Raw genomic sequence first — 24,143 nt, 5'->3', positions numbered from 1 at the left:
CCTCAGATGCAAATGGACAAGTAAATCTTTCCAGGATTAAAATCTCTTGAGCTGGCTGAGCTGAATCTTTCATTCTGTTCTGACTCCTCTGCGACCCCTTGGTTGTTTTCTTGCCCTGGAACTTAGTCTTTGGGGCTTTTAGCTTTTAGCCTTTATCTCTGGCAGTCAAAATACTCAGGCGGGCTGATGTCATTAGTTCCAAGGACAGCGTCAGAGCCCTTCTGGGAAAATTCACAGATAAGTCATTGAGCCGACACAAAGTGGATGATTGTGCAAGCAGAAGTGAACCATCTTCATCCAGCCCATTTCTTTTCTAACTGTTGCAAAGATATGGGAAGCCACACTTTTCCAGGCAGAGGCGAATGTCCTTGAAGACCACATTAGAGTTTCCTTTATCCAAGTTACCAAAGCCTTTGGCTGATTTCCTTATCGCTTCTCCTTTTCCACTTAACTCCTGGCTCCAATTTGCTCTGTGTATTTGTACAAGTCTCCCTGGCATTCCATCCTTCTCACCTCCTCCCCTGTAGTAAATACATACAGGGGTGTTTCACTAGAACAGTTTACAGTCCCAGATCTTTGACTGAAGAGCCTCAATTATATCTCTAATTTCATGTTTCCCAACTTCTCAACTTAAATAAATTGTTTCAATTGCAAAGAAAAAGTTCCATCATCTGAAAATTCACATTGTTATGTCAGAGTTCTTTCAGGCCCTCATATTCTTAATTTTATTAATCTCATGAAATGCAATGGGATACAATGAAACATCTATTCCATTTTAGCAGTTAAGTGCTTTAAGAGTGGGGATTGCTTCATTCTTTATATTTTATATATTTTATATTTGTATTTGTATCTCTAGCACCTGGGAAAGAGTAGGTGTTTAACAGATGCTTTTTTGATTGACTCAGAATCAGAGAGAATTTGAGATTTTAATCCTAAATCTGCCTTGGACTCATTGTGTGGGCAGTCACTTTTCTGAGCATCATTTTCTTCACCTGTGAAAAGGGAAGTTGATAATAGCTTGGACTACCATAGCAATTTGGGGTTTTGTGAAGGAAGCTTTAATAAATCACAAGGCCCTGTGTAATTGAGAGCTATTTGACTCTTTCAAGAAAATTGCTTCTGTGATGAATTAGGCAGGACTGATTGACCAAAGAAAGAAACAAACAAACAAAGATATCTCCTCTCATGCCCTAGTCTGTTCTTCCTTTCCCCTTCCTGTAAAGATGTAACCTGTCAGTTTCACTTTAGAGCAATCCATGTCAGTTTCATCTTGTGCCAGAGAAGAACATTTTCAGACAAATGGCATCCATGCTCCTGATGGAGTTTTCTCCAAATTGTGGCTTCAACAGTTCAAAGCCAAACTGGCCTTTGTTCCTCACACTTAAAACTTCATTTCCTGTCTCCATGACTTTGCACTCATCCCCCATGCTTGGAATGAATGCCTCCTCCCACACCTTGGCTTCTTAGACAGTCCAGTTCCCTTCACAACACAGCTCAATCATGACCTTCTACATGAAACCTTCCGGGATCATTCCAAGTGCTAATGTCCTCCCTCCCAAACTGCCTTGTTTTGATTCTGCATGTACTTATATATGTGCACATCCCTCCAAACAGAATATAAAGTCCTTGTTTTGGTTTTTGTCTTTGTATACACCCTGAGCCTAGTGCAATGCCTCCAGTCAGGAAACTAATAAATGCCTGTTGATTGATTGAGGGTGCATCATGAACATGCAAAGGCTAATAGGGTATTTTTCCCCACAAGGAATTTGACATCTGTTCTGTATATCTGCCAGCATCTCATTCTGACATCAACTTCTTCCTGAATTTATAACAATTAAGAAGTCAGCCTCACTTAAATGATGCTCCTGTGCTTAGTAGGATCAGGAAAAAAAGGAAGAGGTCTTCGGTTGGATTTTTCTAAGAGACATCTATTTCCATAGTGTGATAAACTTTTATTGTGTCAATGTTAACTCGATCTCTCTCTCTCAATCTCTCTCCTCCCCTCCCTTTTCTCTCTCTTCATTCTGATTTCTCCTTTTCTTCTCCTTCTTCCTCTCTCTCTTCTCTCTCCCACTTATCTTTTCCCTTTCCCCCCTCTCTCTCTCCCTCTCCCTCCCTCCCTCTCTTTCCCTCTCTCTCTCTCTCTCTCTCTCCCTCTCCCTCCCTCCCTCTCTTTCCCTCTCTCTCTCTCCCTCTCTCTCCCTCTCCCTCCCTCCCTCTCTTTCCCTCTCTCTCTCTCTCTCTCTCTCTCTCTCTCTCTCTCTCTCTCTCTCTCTCTCTCTCTCCTCTCTCCCACTTATCTTTTCCCTTTCCCCCCTCTCTCTCTCCCTCTCCCTCCCTCCCTCTCTTTCCCTCTCTCTCTCTCTCTCTCTCTCCCTCTCCCTCCCTCCCTCTCTTTCCCTCTCTCTCTCTCCCTCTCTCTCCCTCTCCCTCCCTCCCTCTCTTTCCCTCTCTCTCTCTCTCTCTCTCTCTCTCTCTCTCTCTCCTCTCTCCCACTTATCTTTTCCCTTTCCCCCCTCTCTCTCTCCCTCTCCCTCCCTCCCTCTCTTTCCCTCTCTCTCTCTCCCTCTCTCTCCCTCTCCCTCCCTCCCTCTCTTTCCCTCTCTCTCTCTCTCTCTCTCTCCCTCTCCCTCCCTCCCTCTCTTTCCCTCTCTCTCTCTCTCTCTCTCTCTCTCTCTCTCTCTCTCTCTCTCTCTCTCTTTCTCAGACTGTACACCTTTCTTACAGTATTTCAACAGTAGTTATATAAATAAAGGCATATCTTTATGCAACCATAGCTATAGTTTTCAGATCTTGGTTTGTTTCTGGATTTTTCTTAGACTTTCACCAAAGACATCAAATTGCTCCAATTAGGACCAACAGTCACAAAACTGGCCATCATCATGGTGTCCCGTTCTTTCTTTTCTGCCTGTTTAGACTGGAAGCTGGGATGGAAAACAGAGATGTCTCCATCTCATTTCTTAATGTCCACCTTTTTCTTTCTCTTTTTTCAGTCTGATGCAAATGCCAGCTACCTAAGAGCTGCTCGAGCTGGAAACTTGGAAAAGGCGCTTGACTACATCAAGAATGGAGTGGACATCAACATCTGCAATCAGGTCAGGCCTGGGGAACCCAGCACTTGATTGGTTCTCTCAATCTTAGGGGTATTTGCTTTGCAAACAACATTGGCCTAGTATTATCCCAAATTGACCTTCCTGCCTTTCCCTCCATCCTATTACTTGTTACTTCATCATCTATGTTGAAGTATTCCTCTGCCTTGCCTAAGAAAGTGGTTAGATCTTTTTTTTCTTTTTTGATGGTAAGGCATACAAAATGTATTGCCTTTTAAATTTATTTTTATTTTTTAATTAACAAAGATCTATTTTCTCTCTGTCCCCCCTCCCCAACCCCTGGAGAGAACAAAAAACAAAAACCTTGTTGCAAATATGCATGATCAAGAAGAAACAAATTCTTACATCAAAGCCTTCAGATCCCAAGGTGTTTGTCTTCCAATGTGTTCTGAAATTCATGATGATTATAAGAAGTCATTTAATCTTAAAACCTTTATTCCTCTAACTAAAATTCCTATAACATTTACACATAGGCGATTGTCTCATGAGTTCACTGGTGAGGATTGTTATCTTGAGAATCCATTATAGGAAGTTTGTATATGGTTTTCCAACATGCCAAGTCAAACTTTCTCTTTACTTTTCATCAGAATGGGTTGAACGCACTCCATCTTGCTTCTAAAGAAGGGCACGTGGAAGTTGTATCTGAACTGATACACAGAGATGCCAATGTGGATGCAGCAACAAAGGTCAGTGTCTCAAACCCAGTGCTCTCTATTTATCTGTCCAATTACCAAAGTCACTGACAATTGTAGCGCCTGTAGGAAAGAGAGTGTACCTCTTATGTCCAGTTACCAATTGCCACTGACAATTACAGCCCCCGATAGGAACTACAAAGACCTCCTAGCGATCACTCTTTTACTTGAGTGGCAACTCATCCTGAAAAGACTTGTCCTGCCGATTCAAGGTCCTGGAACATGTATGTGACAACAAGTGTATCAACAATATGCTGTTCTCTTCCCTTCTTGCAGAAAGGAAACACGGCCTTACACATAGCATCTCTGGCAGGGCAGACAGAAGTAGTAAAAGTATTAGCAACAAATGGAGCCAACCTCAATGCACAATCTCAGGTAAGGTGGCTCATGGAGCATTTAATAATGTTTACTAATGGATTGTACTAAACAAGTTTTATGGGTATAACTGCAGGAATAATGTTTCCTAGTAGTATGTTTATTGATAGGTATGTGTGTGATGTATGTGTGTACACATATATACATGTGTATGCATGTATTTTTATATACCATCTAGGACCAGGATGGGGTCATAGTCAGTATGAAAAAATGTTTATATCATTGTCAGAACATTCTGCATTTTAAGCTCCTTTGCAGTATCATCTCTAACGCAGAAATTAAGGAGGTGGTGATTTTTTTTCTCCAAGCACTGCCTATGAACCCACACTCCTTTGAAAACATTCTGTATTAATGAATAGTCCTGTGTGTTGGGATTGGAAAAGTTAGCAGCTGACTGGTCTTCAACAGAGGACAGGAGAATGTGTCATGTTGGCTTGAGATAAGCCAGTGATGCCAACCAGACACAAGGAAGAGTTTTGAAACCAGCTTTTGGGGAGGGGGGGAAAGGATTTCCAGAAGATGGTAACTGATCCTAGCAGTCCAAAGCACATGGTTGTTATAACCAGTAGTGTAAGGGAACAAGTCACTTTCTGGCCAGCATTCCACCTTTTGGCAAGGGGCCAGATCCATCCTAACAATTGCCTGGTTTTCTGAGATAGGGGAGAGAGACAGGGAGACAGAGACAGACAGAGACACAGACACAGACAGAAAGAAAGAGATGGAGAGAGAGATGGAGACACAGAGAGACTAATCCCCTAAGAAGGTATCTCTGGAGCAATGGAAAAAGCACTGCTCATGGAAACTGAAAGCTTGGGTTCAGATTCTGCTAGTTATTACTTTGTGATCTTGGGCAAGTGATTTCACTTTTTGTTGTTGTTGAGTCGTTTCAGTCATGTCTAATTCTCCATGAGCCCATCTGGGGTTTTCTTGGCAAAGATACTGGAAGGGTTTGCCATTTTCTTCTCCAGCTCATTTTTCAGATGAGGAAACTAGTCAAACAGGGTTAAGTGACTTGCCCAGGGTCACACAGCTCATATCTAAGGCTGGATTTGAACTCATGATGAACCATCTTCCTGACTACAAGCCCAGTGCTCTATCCACTGTGTTGCCCAACTTCCCAAATACTTAGAGATAATTTTGTTGTATGTTTTCACTACTGGCCTCAATTTCTCTTTGGTAAAATAGGACTATAGGATATACTTGATGTCTCTGGTCATGAGAAGGGGCCTCAGAGTCCTTGTAATCCAGTCACTTTACAGGTAACAAAACTGAAGTCCCAGAAGGTTTGTCATGTTGTTTAATAGTAAGTGGCAGAGATTCTCCCTAGCTCTAAACTTTATGACTTGTGATTCGTCCTCCAGAATCTTTCACCAAGTCCTAAGAATAGAATGATAAGCTTACAGTTCATTGTCCCACCTTTATCTAAGGAGAACAATTCAGGTTTATTTGCTGGGGGGGAAAAAGACAATCTTCCGAGTCCACAGACCTGTAGCTGGCTTCCCCCGTACCAAGCATTGCTCATCCTAGTGATGGCATTCAGATCCAGAGGCCAAAAGGGAGACGAGGGTGAAGCTTCCATCAGCCTGATTTCTTTTAGATTTGCTTTTTCAAAGTCAGGAGGACCTAAATTCAAATTTGGCCTCAGACAAATCACTTAATCCCATTGCCTCCCCCCAAAAAAGTGGTGTTTCTTTCCAATTCTAGGTGTAGATACCTGTAATTCTATTATTTTTTATGAAAGTCACCTGGAATGATGTTAGGGCGGTATGATACAGTGGAAAGAGCACTGTCTCTGGAGTCCGAAGATATGGGTTCAAATCCTGCTTCCGATGCTTACTCTCTGTGTGACATTGGGCAAATTTTTCCACTTGCCTGGGTCTCAGTTCCCTCATCTATAAAATGAGGGTGTTTGACCAGACGGCCTCTGAGGTCACTTCCAGCTCAAAATTTATGATCCTATGTTTTTCTAGAAATTAGTCCTTAAATTTAAGTGTTAATAAATTTAGAATTCAGAAGAAGCAAAGCATTTGATTGTAATAGAAATAGCTCTTTCTGCCTTGGAGGGTAGGGAAGAGGGGTGAGGGAAACAGTGACTTCATTGATATAGGGAGTTCTTGGTAAAAAAACTTCCCTTTGTCAACACAGATACTCAACAACGTACAACCTTAGAGATGCTCTTGGGAGTCCTAAGCATTTAAATCAGTTACTAAACATTTATTAAGCACCTGCTGTGTACCAGACACTGAGCTAAGCCCTGGAGATTCAAAGTAAGCTCATAGACGGCTGCTGCCCTCAATGATCTCACAGTCCAATGGAGGAGAGGACATCCGAACAATCAAGCACAAACAAGGTCTAGGCAGGATCAATTGGAGATCACCATCAGAAAGAAGGTCCTGGAACTAAGGGGAATCAGGAAAAACTTCCTTTAGGAGGAAGGATTTTAACAGTGACCTGAAGGCTACCCGAGAAGTTGGGAAGGGGAGATGAGAAAGGGGAGCATTCTGGGCAAGGGGGTGGCCAGAGAAAATGCCCAGAAGCTGAGAGATGGAGGGTCTTGTGTGAGGAACAACATGGAGGCCAACATTACTGGATAGAAAAGTACCTGAGAAGTGGGGCAAAATATAAGAAGACTAGTTAAGTGACTTGTCCAGGGTCACACAATATAAGAAGACTAGTTAAGTGACTCGTCCAGGGTCACACAACCTAGGATTTGACTCTACAACCCATAGATACCTAGTTATTTACATGTTGTTTCCCCATGAGAATGTGACACCCTTGAGGGCAAGACAATGTTTTGTTTTTTTCTTTTCTCTATATACTCAGTGATTAGCCCAATGTCTGACATGTAATGAGAAATGAGTAAGACCGACCGCTGATAAATCAGTTGGATAAGTTAATCTTGGCTCACTTTCCTCATATGCAATATAAAGGAGTTAGACCAACTAGCCTCTGAGGTACCTTTTAACCATGGAATGACTTCATCAGGCCCAGTGGCTTCATATTATCTGACCTTGCCTGCAAAATGTGGAAAAGCACATTTTTTTTTAAAATAAGTCGCAGTCCATCTGAGTTTCTCTGGCTGTCTCTTCCCTAGAAATGATGTCTAAAATAGCCGGGAGGACACAAACGGTGAAATCCCATGGTTCGTGGAGCTGGGTTTGAAATCTCATGAACCAAAGAGCACAGTTGAGAGGTCCTTGGCCCTGTGGCCGCCTGCCTGCATTGTCACGTGGCTAGAATCCATAACGAGGGGGCTGTGCGGTCAGGCACGTCTGCAGTGGAGCCTGTGAGTGATACTTCAGAAGCCAGTTTCTAAGGCAGAGCCATTGAACACGGTGTGGATCGGAGTGGCCACAAGCAGAGAGAAGCTGAGGGTGGGACACAGGGAAGGGGACCAGGCTTCAGTCTTGGGGAACCTCTCTGAGCCTCAGTTTCCTCATCTGTAGAGTGAGGCGGTTTGGCTATCTGACCTCTGAAGTCCCTTCCAACTTTAAATCCTGTAGACATTTCAGAGAAAAGAAAGGCAACCATTTTGTCCTATTAAAAATTTCAGGGTGCAGGCAGCATTTAAAGTGTGACACAAATTTTTGCAAAAAAAAAAAAAGATACCAAAATAAACCCAACAACTTCACTTAACATCCTCATCTTGGAAAGAAAACTAGTAGCAGACAGACAGATAGAATTGATTTGGGGTCTTTGAACAGAGGCCAGACCCAGCAATGTCATGAATTCCTTCTATCACTTACTCAGAAAGCATGTATTCAGAGGCTCCCCAGAGAGCTTCTCTAGGTGCTGGAGTGAATGAGTCCCTGCCTTCAAGCAGCTTATATTCTGCTATTATTTATGTTGTCACATCCTAGGCACTTAATGCAGGGTCTGGCACACAGTCAGTAGCTAATAAATGCTTGTTCATGGATTGCCTGACTCTGGGGTGCCAGTGTTACACCAAACAGGAAGAAAAATATCATCTGAGAGTGAGGGAAAAGAGTATGAAGCTCTAAGCCTGGGCATGGAGGGAGAAAAGGCTTTGTACATAAACTGAACCTTGAATGAAACAAAGAATTCTGAGACATGGGGTGAGAAGGGAGACAAGTCCAGGGGTGCAAAGGCAAAGAGGTGGAAAGATGGAATGCTAAGTTAGGGAAACAACCAGGAGGCCACTTGGGCTAGAAAAAAAGAATACAAGTATTTATCCTGTAGAGAGCTTGCTTTGGATTATTTTGTTCACATGTCGCCTTCCCCATTAGATTGGAAGCTCACTGAGGTTGGGGACTATCTTTTTGTCTCTTTTGCCTGGCACATAGTAGGTGCTTAATAAATGTTCATTGATTGATTGATTAATAAGAAATAAGCAGCTTCATTCAAACCAATAATAATGTTTACAAGTCAAGCATAAGATGCTATATGTGGCAACTAATGCTCATACTAAGTAATTTATTGGCAGTGAGAGAAAGAGTGGAGAGAGCATTGTACTTGAAGTAGAAGCCCTGGGTTCAAATCCCCATCCTGCCTCTTCCTTGTTGTGTTATCCTGGTCAAAGCACTCAGCTACTTTGAGCCTTTCTTTCTCTCGTTTGCCAAATGGGGGGAAAATAATAAATTATTCCACAAACAGTCATCAAGTATTTATGAAGCACCAATTTGGCATTAGGTTCCATGCTACGCATTGGGGATAAAAAATACAAACATGAGGCAGCTGCTGCACTCAACAAGCTTGCCTTCTATCTGGGAAAGACAACACATATACATCAAAGGAATAGGGAGAGATCCTGTGAGTGTAGATGAATTAAAAGCTTAATATGCTAAAGTTTTTAATGTCTCCAAGACTACATTCCATAGAGCTGTCAACCCATCACCCTTAATGTCTGCCTCCAGAGGATTCTCGAGGGCCCCAGCAGCTGAGGGAGGACGCTGCCGTGGCTTGTCTCAGCCAAAGTCTATTTGTGGCACTGGGAACACACTGACCTAGGAGTCAGGGAGAGAAGGATTATCAGGGTGAGATTTGTATCCTTTGGTACAGAAGGCTTTTGTTCTAAACAAAAATCATACCAGAAGCTCAAACTGTCATGGATAAAACATCATTAAAAGCAGATTATTATTAATAATAATAATAGTGACTAGAATTTATATAGCTATATTGCTTTGTATAGGCAGCTAGGTTGCTCAGTAGTTAGAGCATTGGGCCTGGCATCAGGAAGAACTTAACTCACATCCAGCCTCAGTCTTTTTCTAACTCTGTGACCCTGGACAAGTCACTTATCCTCTGCCTCAGTTTCCTCAACTGCAAAATGGGGATAATAATAGCATCTAACACCCAGGAATGAAGTGAGGATAAAATGAGGTAATATTTATGCAGTGTTTAGAACAGTTCTTAGCTCATAGTAGGACTTTAATAAATGCTTGTTCCCTTCCTTTCTCCCTCCCTTCCTTACTCTTACTCTCTCTTTCTCTCCCTCCTCTTCCTCCTCCTCCTCTCTCTCTTATTTCCTCCCTCCCTCCCTTCTTTCTTTACATCCTTCTTCCTTCTTTTTTTCCATCCATCCTTCCTTCTTTCTTTCCATGCTTTCTTCCTCCCTTCCTTTGCCACACAGTTTACATATGTTCTCTCATTTGGTCCCCCAACAGCCCTGGAGGGAGGTGTTATCACTACCCCAGAGTCCCTTCCCTTTGTTGCTTTTAAATGGAATCTTGTAGACATAGTGAGTTAAATATACTCTAACCTTTTCTTAATGAGTCAGGTCCATCATTACAAATGCCACCTCTTCTACCATGATGGAATCCAGCTGTTTTCCCCATTTGCTTTGGTCTCTGGTGGCTGTGCTTAACGGTATTTGTGGCTGCTTTTTTGTCATTATCTTGTCTTTAGCACCTTTGCACAGGGACAGTCTTTTATAACTTGGAATCATGGAATCTTAGAGTTGGAGAGACCTGGAGGCCCTGCCATCCAATCCATCCTTAGCAAAAAACCCCTCAGAATGTCCCTACCAGGGCAGCATCCATCCTCTGATCAAATACTTTCATTAATAAAAAATTCATCCCCTCTTAGCAAAACTCATCCTGCTTTTGGACAGTCAGTCAGCTAGCATTTGTTAATCAGCTCCTATGTGCCAGGCACCATGCTAGAGGCAAAGGGAGAAAGCCCCCCCGCCACCCTCAAGGACCTCAAGGTCTGATGCTGGAGACAACCCACAAACAGCTGTGTACAAACAAGACGTACCCGGGACGAGCTGGTGAGAATGAACGGGAGGGAGGTACTAGTGTTCAGGGAGACTGAGGAGACTTAGCAGAAGGTGGGACTTCAGCTGACACTTGAAGGGCATGAGGAAAACCTGGAGCAGAGTTGGGGGGGAGACATTCCCTACATGGAGGACAGCCAGAGAAAATGCTGTCGGGGGATTGAGTGCCCGTGGGAGGAATACCAAGGAGCCCGGTGTCACTGTGTCAGAGGGCGTGGAGGAGAGGAAGATGTGCTGAGCGAGAGAACATATGGTCCCAGGCTTTGGAAGTCAGATGGAGGATCTGATATCTGGGCCTATCGGTTATAGGCAGCCCTGGCAGTTTATTGACCAGAAGGTGATAGGGTCAGACCTATGTTTTAGAGGATTAATTTGACAGCTGAATAGAGGATAGATTTGAGTTGCTGAGATTTGAGGCAGGGAGACCTACCTGCAGGCTATTGCCATAGTCCTGGTGAGAGGCAATAAGGACCTCAACCAGGGTAGTTGGCAGTGTCAGAGGAAAGAAAGGGGCATATCCGAGATATGTTACAAAGGTAGAAATATTAGGACTTAGCAATGCTTGGATACGGAGGTGGGGGAGGATTGGTGCATGGTCACAGAGAGAGGAAGGGGTCTAGGATAACCCTCAGGTTGCAAGCCTTGATGAAGACACTTCTCCTATCCCTTTCCATAGTTCCAAACCTCTCTCTACAAGCTAACGAGCCCAGTGTTTTCAACTGCTCCCCAGACGGCATGGTGTTGATTCACCAACTCATTGTCCTCCAATGCCTCATTTTCAACCTGTCACTTCCTGTTGTCACTCCCCCTGTTTGCATCAGCTTCCCTCCCCTCCTATTTTTTTTGCTTCTAATTAAGAGGCCAGATATCAAATTAATATGTGAAGTAAGAGTGAATAGGACCTGGGCAAGAGCCTCTTTTCAAGAGGAAGCTCATGAGTTTTTATGTATAGATATAGAGATGTCTCTCATTGTTGTCAAAGGTCTTTTTAACTTATTTCCTAGTTCTGAGTGTTAATATGCATAAACTCCACAGGACAAGGAAATGAAGACAATTCCACACAAAAAAAAACACTTATGGAGCAATTGTTTCACAAGCTTTTTCTTTGCCCCTCAAGCTGTCCCCAAAGCTGAATCCAGATTCTCAGAATGATCATTGTGAGTACAATTATCCTCACAAAACATGGTCCATTAAGTACCCCAAAGCTTAAAGCATTAGAGCTTTGGCCGAATCCTCTTTGAGCTAAATGAGGTTTGCCCAGCTTGCTCAAAAGACCAATGGGTGGGGGAAAGGTGTTAGAAAAAAACACTTATTATGTGAAAACACAACCATGTCCCTGATGACCCTTTGAGAAGTCTGACTTTGGGATGGTCAGAAGATGACATGTTAAAAATGCATCCTAGGGGCAGCTAGGTGGTACAGTGGATAAAGCACCGGCTCTGGATTCAGGAAGGACCTGAGTTCAAATCCAGCCTCAGACACTTGACACTTACTAGCTGTGTGACCCTGGGCAAGTCACTTAACCCTCATTGCCCTGCAAAAACAAACAAAAAAAATGCATCCACTTTAGCTGCATAGAGCACACCATCAAAGGCCATCTAACATCAACGTCTCTTTTTTGTCTCCACCTGTGATGTCATCAGAACAGGGAGTTACTTTGAGGTGGCACAGTGGACAGTCTTGGAATTGGAGTAAGGAAGACCTGAATTCAAATCCAGCCTCAGACACTTTCTAGCTCTGTGACTAGTCACTCTAGTCACTTACCTTCTGTTTGCCTCACTTTCCTCAGGTGGAAAATGGGGGTGATTACAATACTTACCTCCCAGGGCTGTTGTGAGGATCAAATGAAATAATATTTGTAAAGTGTTTAGCACAGTGCCTAGCACATAGTAGGTGCTTAATATATGTTAATTCCCTACCTCTTGATGTAGAAACTCCTTCTGCAGATCATCAATTCCTCTATAATTTAGAGTCCATTGCTCAGGGATTTGAGAGGTTAAGTGTGTTATCCAGGGACATACAACACATATGTTTGATAAGCAGCATTTGAACCCAGATCTTTCTGGCTCCACAGCTATCTTTATAACCACTCTTTGAAATGACCTATATATTTCACTATAATCCCATACAAACTTAGTTTACCTGACACGAATAACTGGTTTCACAAAAGCATAGAGTTAGCAGGATGATGATGTAAAGGACAGTTAGTGTCAAAGGAACTGAGTGGAGGGGAGTGGATGGACCCTTTTATGGATGGGGTAGAAACTACTCAGCTCAGTCAGTGAGGAAGCACAAGTAGATAGATTGTTGGACCTGGAAATCTGGAAGACCTAAGTTCAAATCCTGCCTCTGATACTTCCTCAAGGTTGAGTAAGTCACTTAAGTCTTTCTCAGCCTCAATTTCCTTACCAGAAAAATGGGGATAATAAGGCACCTCCCTCTCGGGGTGTTTGTGAAGACCATATGAGATAACTTATGTAAAGGTGTTTTACAAACACCTAAGATCTATACAAATATTAGTTATTATTATTATGGAGAGACCAAGTTGGGGTAAGGAACTGGGTTCATTCCAATTCCTCTTACCTTGAAGATTTTGGAGCAGAGAAGTGATATGAATTAGGAAGATGATTTGGCAGCTGCGATCCTTTGAGCAGAGGTGGAACAGTGTAGAGAGTGCTCTACTCAGAGTCAAGAAGAGCGATTGTGAGAGTGGCATCAGTTTCTTGTTAACTGCGTGACCTTGGGCAAGTCACTTAAATTCTCTCATCCTCAGTTTCCTCATCTGTAAAATGAGAGTAATAATAGCACCCACCTCATAGGGTTGCTGTGGGGATCAGATGACAGAGTAAATATAAAGTGCTTTGCAACCATCAACATGCCATATAAAGTGAGCTATTGTTATCATTATCTTCACCATCACCACATCAGTCACTAACATTACCATCATCATCGTCGTCGTCACCACCACCACCACCATCATTATCACCATCAACATCGCTATTCCCCCCCTCCCCCCATAATCACCATTATCGTTTATCACACTACTAGAATCTTTGCTCAGACCTTTTTTTAACCTCTTCCCTATACTTTTCAAATCACCTCCTTCCAAGTTTCCCAGCTTCAAGTTTAATGCTTCTACAACCTTTCTCTTACTTAGCTGCCAAATCATCTTCCCAATTCATGTCACTCCTCTGCTCCAAAATCAATGAGCAATTAAGTCACCTGCCTAGGGTCACCCAGCCAGGATGCCAAAAAGGGGCTATGATGCAGAAGAGATTGAGAGGCCCTGACCTAGTCCAATCTCAGCTCTACAGGTGAGAAAACTGAAGTTAAGTGACTGTCTTCCTCCAGGTCACATCTGCAGTAAGAATCAGAGGAATTAGACTATCTGACTCTAGAATAAAGAGTAGAGGATTCACATGTGAGATTCCTTTTGTTCATTTTAGTCCAGACTTACAATTTTGTCAAGTTGGTTAAATGCTGGTATGGAAATTCTTTCCACCAAAGCATAGGAGCAACTCATAACTCAGAATCTCAGAACGTTGTCTGAGGCAATGAGAACTTAAGTGACTTGACCGGGAAAACCTGAGTTCAAATCTCACTTCAGACGCTTACCAGGTCTTGACTCTGGACAAATCACTTAATCTCTTTCAGCCTCAGTTTCCTCTGCAGTAAAACAGGGGTCACACAAACAGAGGCAGGACTTACTAACTCTAGGCCCAGCCCTTTGGCTAGTATTTCTACCAAGACAAAAATCAGTGTCATTTGGTGAGTGAATAAAAGAAAAGAATTTAAAAAACCACTCCTAGGTTTTGGAGCTAAATATTATTTTCAAAGGATGGTTTTTAGACTTAAATATGGTATAATCTACATAAAAATAATGTGAAACAGGCAAATGCCACAAGGCAATTAGCAATGGAGTTTTGCTAATTCCACCTGATAAATAAACCATTTGGAAATTAATGCCTTATAAACATTCAAGGAGGGGCAGCTAGATGACACAGTGGATAGAGCACCAGTCCTGGAGTCAGGAGTACCTGAGTTCAAATCTGGCCTCAGACACTTAACATTTACTAGCTGTGTGACCCTGGGCAAGTCGCTTAACCCCAATTGCCTCACTAAAAATAAAAATAAAAATAAACATTCAAGGAAATGAAAATAAAAATAGGAAACTGACTATATAGAATTCATTTAGAAGTTACATTTATGCACATTACCATATATCTTGGGAAGTGAAGTTCCTGTCTTTCAGAGGCATGGATATTTATTATTCTTATAACAAAATTGACTGCAATTTAAAGTCTCTGTTAATCTGTCTCAAACCAGGCAGCCATCTGACTAGGTCTTTATCCTAACCCTAAAATAGTGTGTCTTCTATTTACAATAGATGTTCATGGCTTCACAAAACAGATATGTTAATTTTTTGAAAAGACGATGGTGAAATTAAAGCTTATTGTTTACCTGTGTTAGTGGGTTGTATGCAAACCCTCCTCCCTGAAGAATTCATTCCTGACAAAATAGAAGACAAGTTCACAAGACCATAGATTTAAAACTAGAAGGGACCTCAAAGGTTATTTAGTCCAACTCCCCTCATTTTACAGAAGGGGAAACTGAGTCCTGGGCTTGTTGACGATGGCTTTTCAAAGACAATGCCAGTGAAATCTATACTCAGAAAGGTTCTGCTAGGCTGGAAAGGATTTGAGTATGGTCCCTATGCTACCATCTTTCCCTCCCCCTAGTAGCCTGGGAGCCAGTCTAACCATGTGTGACCAGCAGGATGTTTTGAAGAAAGTTGATGGCCTTTTCTCATTACACCAGCGGGTTGAAAAGTGGATGATGTTAGCACGCTGAACTGACCTGTTTGTCTCACTTTGCAGAATGGATTTACACCATTGTATATGGCTGCCCAGGAAAATCACTTGGAAGTCGTCAAGTTTCTTCTGGATAATGGAGCAAGTCAAAGTCTGGCCACCGAGGTAATGAATGGTCTTAAATGGTTTCTTTTCTATTTATAATTGACTTGTCATTCACAGGCTATTTTCACACAGCCAGATTCTTTCCGTGTTTCCCTTTGTATCAAAGGTTAATACAGAGAGGCCGAATCGCCACATTAGTACTTAAGAGTGCATTGAGAAGTGAATATAGGGATTTTATCTGATCTTTTTTTAATGAAACATGAACAAATCTGCTTTTAAAAATTCAAAGAATCTGTCATTTTGCTGAAACACATTGTCTCTCTATGAGTATCTGATTCAACTCGGATATTGAACCATTATTCACATTTATTACATTCATTCAGGACTTCCTTAAATTTAGCATTTTGCTTCCAGGGTGACAGTTTTTTACAAGGATCTTTGTAATTAAATATTGGTTTGAGATTTGTTTGTAGTAGTTTTTTTTTTTTTTAGTAAGAGTATAATTATAATAATGGCTGAATATTACATAGCAGTTTCTGGAAGTAAATCTTTTAACTTTGATACATATTTCACAACTACAACCTATTTGTTTATTTTTTGGACTGGACCTGTGATTATATCAGTGTCAGGATTCATCCATTAAAAAGTAGCTAGGTAGATAAAGTACTGGCCTTGGATTCAGGAGGACCTGAGTTCAAATCTGACCTCAGACACTTGACACTATCAGTATGACCCTGGGCAAGTCACTTAACCCTCATTGCCCCATCCCATCCCCAAAAAAAGTCAGTAATATGAACCCGTAATATGGACCAGACAGTGTACTAAACACTGAATTATATAGGGATCCCTACTCCCCAGACGCCCTCTACAAATGCAGGTCTTTACCTTCTCTGTAATCTATAAACTTAGAAAGCTGCCTAATGTGTGTCCCCAGGGTTTATCAGCTAGTTATAGTCAGAGGCAAGACTGGAACCTTGGTCTTTCTAACCCCAATGCTGTCTCTCTAGCTACTACATCACCCTACCTTCCCTACAATTTATTATTCCCAACATCTGAATATTCAGAAATGTATCTAGTACTCACAGAGCAAAGACTTCCGCTATACTGGACCACTTGTTACCCACCGTGAGAGCATTGGGGTGACAGTAGCACACGGGCAAACATGGATAGGTTGAGAACTGCTTCGGTGGAGAGCACTCCTGCCTAGAGTGGATCATAGATCTGTTTGAGTACTGAGTCCATGTTTCACTGAATTTCCCACTCTCCTCTTGGATATGCCAAATGTCATATCTATAGAAATGGTGGAAGACATGGAGTTGGATTCCAAGAGAACAAATAACCATTTTTTGCAGGTGTCATTGTAGTCCAAGTTTACAAATATATGTGTGCCTCACTTTAAGCAATTCATAAGTCTTACTTTATAAGTATTAACAGGAATCTGTACTGACCCAACCAATAAATTAGAATGACAGAATGGCAGAGCTAGAAAGGACCTTGACATTTCAAGTAGAATCTCCTTTTCAAGGGAACAGAGACCTAAAAAGCAGTGAAACGCTTTACTTGGTAATGATCTCCCAGCAAGTTAGTTCTGCAGAGCCGGGGAGCATGACCCAGATCTCCTAACTCCCAAACCCAACATTCTTTCCAAAGCTAGGCTGCTTCCATTAGGAGAATGATTATTTCCATAACCTAAGGATCTTTTGCAAAAGCATTCACCATCAGGGTCTTTACATAGTAAGCCCCCTCATATATTTGATTTATTACATGTCTCTTTTCAACATTTGGTTAACAAATAGCTTCATGGAGAACTCCCCAATTATAGAAACCATAAACAACCTGCATCTATATTAAGTGATTTTAAAAATAAACCTTATTGCTATCTTTTGCCTCCCTATCACCTATATTTCCCAATGTATCATGCTCTTCCACTTTTAAGACGTCATCCCTTAGACCAAAGTATTACAAAGAGGAAAACAAAACCGTTTGGCAAAACTAGTCAACATATGTGGGCAAAACATTATTATACTTACATATATTTTCTAATTTTTTTAACTTGGCTTTTGTTCATGGTTTGGAATCAGAGAAACTGATTGCATCATTGCAACTTTGGGCAAGTTGCTTAAGCTTGTTGAGCCTCAGTTTCCTCATCTATAAAATGAAAAGGGTCCCTTCTAACTTTAACTGTAGGATACTGCTGTCATCCTGTCATCGTGGTGTGAAACACACCCCCAGATTTGCATTCCTGTTTGTGGACTTTTGATATCCTGATGATACAAGACTCTACTTCCTTTGCTGCCATTGAAATTGAATTATCAAGATAAAACAGATTCTACACCAAATAAAATCCCTTTGCTTTTACCTCTCTGCTAAGAATAACTGTGAAAATCGTAAGCTGAACGATTTAAACTCGGTTTGAAAACAGAACCTGGAGTTACTAATTTGAGCCCCACTAACACAGCGCTAATGCCTGAAAGTGGGTGTCTGCTGGCGCATCTTTAATTGGCATTAGCAGGAAGTACCAGCGTTAATCGTCTTAGCTACAGTTTGTCAGTGTTAAAGTGGGCACCTTTGCATTCCAGGCAGAGAGGACCTTAAGAATTTGCATTTGCAAGAATCAGCATTGAACATAAACATGGAATTAGAGGCAGAGAAGCCACTGGCTTCCAATTTCCATTTTGTTCTCAGATTAAAAGGACACCAGCTTAGTGGCAGCAGAAGATGGGAATGTCTCCTTGAAAGTGGAAGGGGGATACAGTGGGAAATATAGGTGACACAAAAGCAGGTTTCTTTTGCTTTCCAAAATCGAAGGGCTCTCCACAAAGATGCTTTCTCTCTGTGTTGAGGACAGGCAGGTAGGATGGTTCCACAGGTGAGATGGGGCCAAATGTTGGAGGGTCCTAGAATGAAAGGTGAATTAGAATGGACTCGATCCAAGAACTATAGATATCTATGGTAGGTTTCTGAGTGAGGAAATAGCCCTTATGGAAAGAATAGAGGCAGCAAGGAAATGGAAAATAACCATGTATCTGCAGTCAAGGGAGGTGGATTCAAGTCTTCACTTTACCTCAGTTCCCTGCAGAATGAGAGATTCAGACTAGATGATTCCTAATCAGGTCCCTGTGAGTTGTAGCATTCTGTGATCCCCCAGTTTCAGAGGCTTTTGGAAAGATGATGTGGTGAAGGCTGAGGCTCAAGGGGAAGGGCGCTTCTCCCTTGCTGCAGAGTCCGCTACTGCTCCTGAGCTCCTTTCCAAGTTGCGCCACAAGCACAACAGAAAGAATAAATATCGTGACCCAAATAAAATCCCAAGCTGCTTGCCAATTCTCTAGTAAAAATAATACAAAAGTTCTTTCCAGGCATTTGTCTTCAAGACCAAAAAGGAAAAGAAAAGACAGATTTCAGCACCAATGGAAATACACAGGAGCCATCCTCCTGCTTTTCCTCCATGGGCTGCTTTCAATAGCGAGTCCCTTAATGTAATTCCCTAAATTAATTCATTTACCAAATAATTCAGCCTACCAAAAGTTATTTACCAAATGACTTTCTAAGAAAATCTTCATTGTGTTACACAAAATAAATGGATATATGGTTTGTGATACTTTGGCATTTTTCCAATTGACTAATATCAATGAGACCATGCCTTGATATGTCTATCAGTCAAGCAATTAACAAGCATCAATTAAATGCCAGGCCTATCCACTAGAAGGAAATAGATCAGTAAAGCTGCCCTTGCCTTCAAGAAGTTCTACTGAGCAGAAGAAAAAATGTACACACACAGGGGATAGGGATGGGATCTATGATTTCATTGGTAAAGACAGCTCCCAAGTAAGGAAAATCTGTCTGCCAGAGCAGTTTGGTACCTTCTCTGCAGATTATAGTCCAAGAGCATTGCCTAGAGAACTGAGAGGTTGGCATCTTGTCCAGGATCACAGAGCCTGAGGTGCCAACAGCATGGCTTAAACCCAGGTCTTCCTGTTTCTGAGAACACCACTATCTAGTCACTCTACCATGCTTGCTGACTCCTCTTTTTTTTCCTCTCTCCTCTTTTTCTCTCTCTTCTTTTTCTCCTCTCTCTTTTCTCTCTCCCCTTTCTTTTCTCTCTCTCCTCTCTCCCTCTCTCTTCTTTTTCTTTTCTCTCCCTCCCTCTCTTTTCTCCCTCTCTCTTCTCTCTCTCTCTCTCTCTTACTCTCTCACTCTTTCCTCTCCTCTCTTCTTTGCTTGCTCACTCATTCTTGCTCACTTTCTCTAAATTTCGATATTCACATTTATAGATATAGCTACATACATAATATATGTGTATATATCTACATGTGTAATGCACAACATGAGTACAAGATATCTTTGAGAGGGTTAAAGGAGTGAGGGATATTTACTCTGGAAAAAGAGAAACTTTCGGAGCAGTAGAAACCATAGGATCATAGATTTAGAATGGGAGGGGACCTTAGAGGCATCAAAGCCAACTTCCTTATTTTATACAGGAGGAGACTGAGGCACATAGAGGTTAAGGGGATTTCTCTGGTGTCACACATTAAGAGACTGAAGCAGAACCCAAGTGTTCCTCATTCCCACTGTCCTCTTCAGTCTTTGAAAGGCTGCCATGTCCAAGAGAGGAATGAACTCATTCTTGACCCCAAAGGCCAGGAGAAGTAGCAATGGATATAAGTTGCAGGGAAGCAGATTTAGGCTGTGTTAGAAATTTTCTTTATGTTTAGAGCTGTTCACAAGTAAAGTGGACTGCTCCAGGAGGTAGGAAGAACTCCATTTCCTGGGTCAGCTGGAAGCTAAGTGGCACCTTCTCAGGGATGTTGGGACAGAGCACACTCCTCAGGTCTACCATGAGCTCATTGGCTCCTTCAGTCCCTCCCAGCTCTGAGAGTCAGGGGTTCTATGACTAACCACAAGTGAATCAGCCAACAGTAAATCCCAGGGGTCTCCTTCTTCCAGCCAAAAACTAAGCCAAGTTCAATGAGCGACAAATTCACAAAACATTTGTTAAGGCCTCCCATGCCCAAGACACTATGCTAAGTGCTGGGCAAACAGTGACAGAAACAGAGGCAAAGCCTGGGTGGGCCAGGGGTCTCAGCATGCACATATTTATGTCTGCTTTTGTCCTTAAGTCAAATGTAAATGATAGTGGTACTGATTATTTTCCATTATTCATATTGCTTTTCCTTCTGTCTATGTCCAACCCAAAGTGCCTGGATGCCTGTATCTCCATTAAAATGCCTGCTCTAAGTAGAAATCTGTTACCTTGAGGGACTGACCTTCCAAATTTCCCTGGGAATCTTCCATCTAAGCTCCTTCCTAAGCCTTTTTCCGGAAGTTAACCCAAAATTTGTTTGGTCTAGCTAGGGATGTTGTGTAATTCTTGCTATTTCTTGTCATTGCTTGGAAATACTTCTAAAATAGGTTTTCATGTCTCCCAGTCTCTGGTATTAATTTTAGAGATTTCCTTAATGAATAGTACTCATCCAATGACTTCACACAGCTCCCCCAAGTGTCCCCCTTTCACTTAGTCATGGCCCAATTTATTTACTTTTCTCCTCTGGAAAAGCAATCCAATTTATTCTCTGTATTTGCAGGATGGATTCACGCCCTTGGCAGTAGCTTTGCAACAAGGCCACGACCAAGTGGTTTCGCTACTGCTTGAAAATGACACAAAAGGAAAAGTTCGGCTTCCTGCGCTTCATATAGCCGCTCGCAAAGATGACACAAAAGCCGCCGCCCTTCTGCTGCAGAATGACAGCAATGCAGATGTGGAATCAAAGGTGAGCCCTTGGCAGGACAGGCGGGGCATTCCGGCGCCATCTTTGAGGGGCGGGGCTGTGAGCAGATGAGACCTCGCCTTTGTCCCAGTCATGCTCTATGTTCAGGCGTGTTGGCTACAACTACAACAACAAAGTGTACCTAAGCTAGGGAGGCACTGAGGTGGCTGCATTGAGCTTGCCTTGAAAAAACGAGGAGCCAGGTGCTCTGAGCATTTTTGGTTTTGGTTTTGGTTTTGCAGAGTACTTGTGTTCCTTGACAGATTTCACATTTTCAGCTACAAGATGATATTTGATCTGGCAAGTGTCAGGCAGGGACAACGGCTACCAAATACTAATGTGGGTGTCCAAAGTCTTGATTAATATCACCAAGGTCGGATGCAGTAGTGCTTAAGAGAAACCTTTTGACTGTTCAATGGCATCTGACCAAGTGACTGGCACTATCCATGTAACTACCATGTCAGCGTCTGTTTAAAATAAAAGAAAAAGCCCAACAACAACACATATGGCCTCTGAGATAGAATATCGTTTAGATCTCATTTCATCCAGCTTTCTTTCCGTGCCTCATGCTACCATCATAGCCTCCATGTCATATAGCCACCACAAAGCTTTCTGCATCCATGTCACCAAGAGTGAACTAACCGTTCATTTTTCCCCCTCTTTGCTTCCAAATATGTTAACCTAGATGGTGGTGAATAGGACAACCGAGGTATATGTACTCATATCTCTCTATATCTGCATCATCGTTTCATATCTTAGTGCTGCCGCATCATTGCCCCTCCCCTTCTTCTTTGCATTGCCTTCAGTAGGATAGAGACCTGCTTTCTTACCAACAAATAGCATGTGCTAGATAAGGCAGTAGCTGGATCACCAGGACTTTCTGCAGCTGAATCTGGCCTTTCAAAGTAAATTCATGGATTCCATGAAACTTAGCACCATTGGCTGAGGGTACCAAGAGACAAAAAGCTTGGAGACGTTCGCCTGCGATGTGGAGAGCTGCAGACAGCCCTGAAATTGTGCATCCAGAATCGATGTATTTTTTTGTTGTTGTTTTTAGGCTTCTGCATGACACTTACCCGTGATGGTGTCAGCAAAGAGAATCTAGTCTCAGAATGGAACCAATGCCGCCAAACTCTCCAAGGGAGGCAGCGACAGCTAGCATGGCAAAGAAGCTTGCTAAAGATTTAGAAATGCATCTAGTTTTCCTAAGGTTTCATACTTTGGGACTGAGTGAATTGCTGCATGTTTTAGCGTATTTCTTTAATGAAGTAAAATGACCTCAGTGTGAAAATGAGTTGTGGAACTGTGTTCTTGACTAAGGCATTTGACAATGAGGCCACTAACTTGTGGATTCTTATCACCACTGGGAATGACTGCCCAGAACGGGAGGTAGATCTTTACAATACTAGCATTTAAAAAACAACACCACCACCACCCAGCAATCCTATTCAAAGGGTATTTGATGGTATTTTAATTTGCATCTGCTTTGAATATTTCAAATCAAATGAACTTTGGCAAAGATTTTCAGTGAAGGATTCATGTGTCAGTGATGGAGGAAGGGTATTTTGCTTTCCACAAAAACAAGGAGGTCTCACTCACTACTAGCAGTTCTTCCCATTTGAAGAAGGGTCGGCCATTGTATCCTTGGTTCTGGGGCTGGTTTGCTCAAATCTGTATCCCTGGTTCTTCACTGCCTGGACCTTCTGCCTAGTAATATGGTTGATTTGGGTTTCCCGGAGAGCCTGTCAGCAAATGACACTAATTGACGACTAGTACAGAATGAAATCTTAACTTTCAGCCTATTTTGCTTCCTCTTTTTTTTTTCTTTTCTAAGTTTGCTGCGGGTTATGGGACAAAAACTGCCCAGGTGGGGAGATATCAGAAATCCATTGAACCTCTCCACTCTGTTTCCTTTCCAGAGTGGCTTCACCCCGCTTCACATCGCTGCCCATTATGGAAATATCAACGTGGCCACGTTGCTGTTAAATCGAGGTGCTGCTGTAGACTTTACCGCAAGGGTAAGGATTCAGTCCAAAATGTTTGTGATGTCTTGGGAAACTCACGCAATGATCCCTTCCCGGTAAAACACATTTGCTTATGTTAGTATGACATCATTAGACTGAAAGCTTCTCATTAGCTCTTTGAGAGCAGGGACTATGTTTTTATTGGTTGGTTTTAGGGTTTTTCGCCTTTCTTTGTATCCCCAGAATTTAGCACAGTGACTGGTACCTACTGGGCACTGAATAAATACAAGGTGATTGACTCCAGTGGGTGTTTAGCTCAGCCAGTCTTTCTGGACCCGAATTTCTTCCTTTTGGTATGATGGGAGTGTTAGAGAGAGACAACATACTCTGCTGGAAAAATGCCTTAGTAGGGAATCAGAGAACCTGTTTTCAAATCCTGTCACTAATAACTTACTAGCTGTATGACTCTGGGCAAGTGACTTCTCTGTATCTAAATTTCCTCATCTATAAAATAGAGGGTTAGTCTGGGTGATTTCTCAGAGTCTCTCCAACTCTAGATTACATACCTAGATAACCTACAATCCCTTCAATTCTACTCTCATCCCATAATCTGATCCAGATCTTTTCTGACTGGTATAGACATCCTTGGACCTAAATAGAACTCACCATGCTCTAACCCTCCTGTGGAATTCTTGTGGTTCTGCTAATACTGGCTAGTGATTTAAAAACTGTTTCCCAAATTGAAATCCTCAAGCTGGGACCTTCATAAGTGATCCTTGTGGGTATTGTAGGATCTTAGAATCAGAAGGTACGTCCAGTAGCCACCATCATGGAGAAAGCACCCCTACCATGAAAATAGTCAAGGAGTGGCCACCCAGCTTCAAAATAAAGACCTTCCATGAGGGGAAGCCCACTCCCACCCAAGGTGGTCCATTCCATAGATAGCTCACTTTCCTCCTTGCCTTCTCAATATTTAGCAGAGTTCCTGGTACTTTGTCAATGCTCACAAATACTTTTTTCATTCATTCATTCATATCTCTGATTGTTAAAAGGTTCTTCCTTATGTCAAGCTTTAATTTTCTACTT

General features: G+C 42.1%; 1 protein-coding gene across 6 annotated transcripts in view; it reads left to right on the top strand.

The window, feature by feature from the left end:
* Positions 1-24,143, top strand: part of ANK3 (ankyrin 3) — a 380,917-nt gene that overhangs the window by 134,493 nt on the left and 222,281 nt on the right. For 4 of the 6 annotated variants that reach the window (XM_043988596.1, XM_043988597.1, XM_043988598.1 and 1 more), the window contains exons 2-8: positions 2,994-3,095; positions 3,698-3,796; positions 4,079-4,177; positions 15,290-15,388; positions 20,911-21,096; positions 21,779-21,802; positions 23,013-23,111. In XM_043988596.1, coding sequence (XP_043844531.1) covers positions 2,994-3,095; positions 3,698-3,796; positions 4,079-4,177; positions 15,290-15,388; positions 20,911-21,096; positions 21,779-21,802; positions 23,013-23,111 — 708 coding nt within the window. The remainder of the gene's footprint in view (positions 1-2,993; positions 3,096-3,697; positions 3,797-4,078; positions 4,178-15,289; positions 15,389-20,910; positions 21,097-21,778; positions 21,803-23,012; positions 23,112-24,143) is intronic. The other 2 variants (XM_043988601.1, XM_043988599.1) reach the window with 1 other exon arrangement.

The sequence above is a fragment of the Dromiciops gliroides genome, chromosome 2 (genome assembly GCF_019393635.1).
Source record: "Dromiciops gliroides isolate mDroGli1 chromosome 2, mDroGli1.pri, whole genome shotgun sequence".
NCBI classification, from domain to species: Eukaryota; Metazoa; Chordata; class Mammalia; order Microbiotheria; family Microbiotheriidae; genus Dromiciops; species Dromiciops gliroides.
The sequence above is the reverse complement of the archived record's forward strand: the minus strand, read 5'-3'. Positions and strand labels throughout refer to the sequence as shown.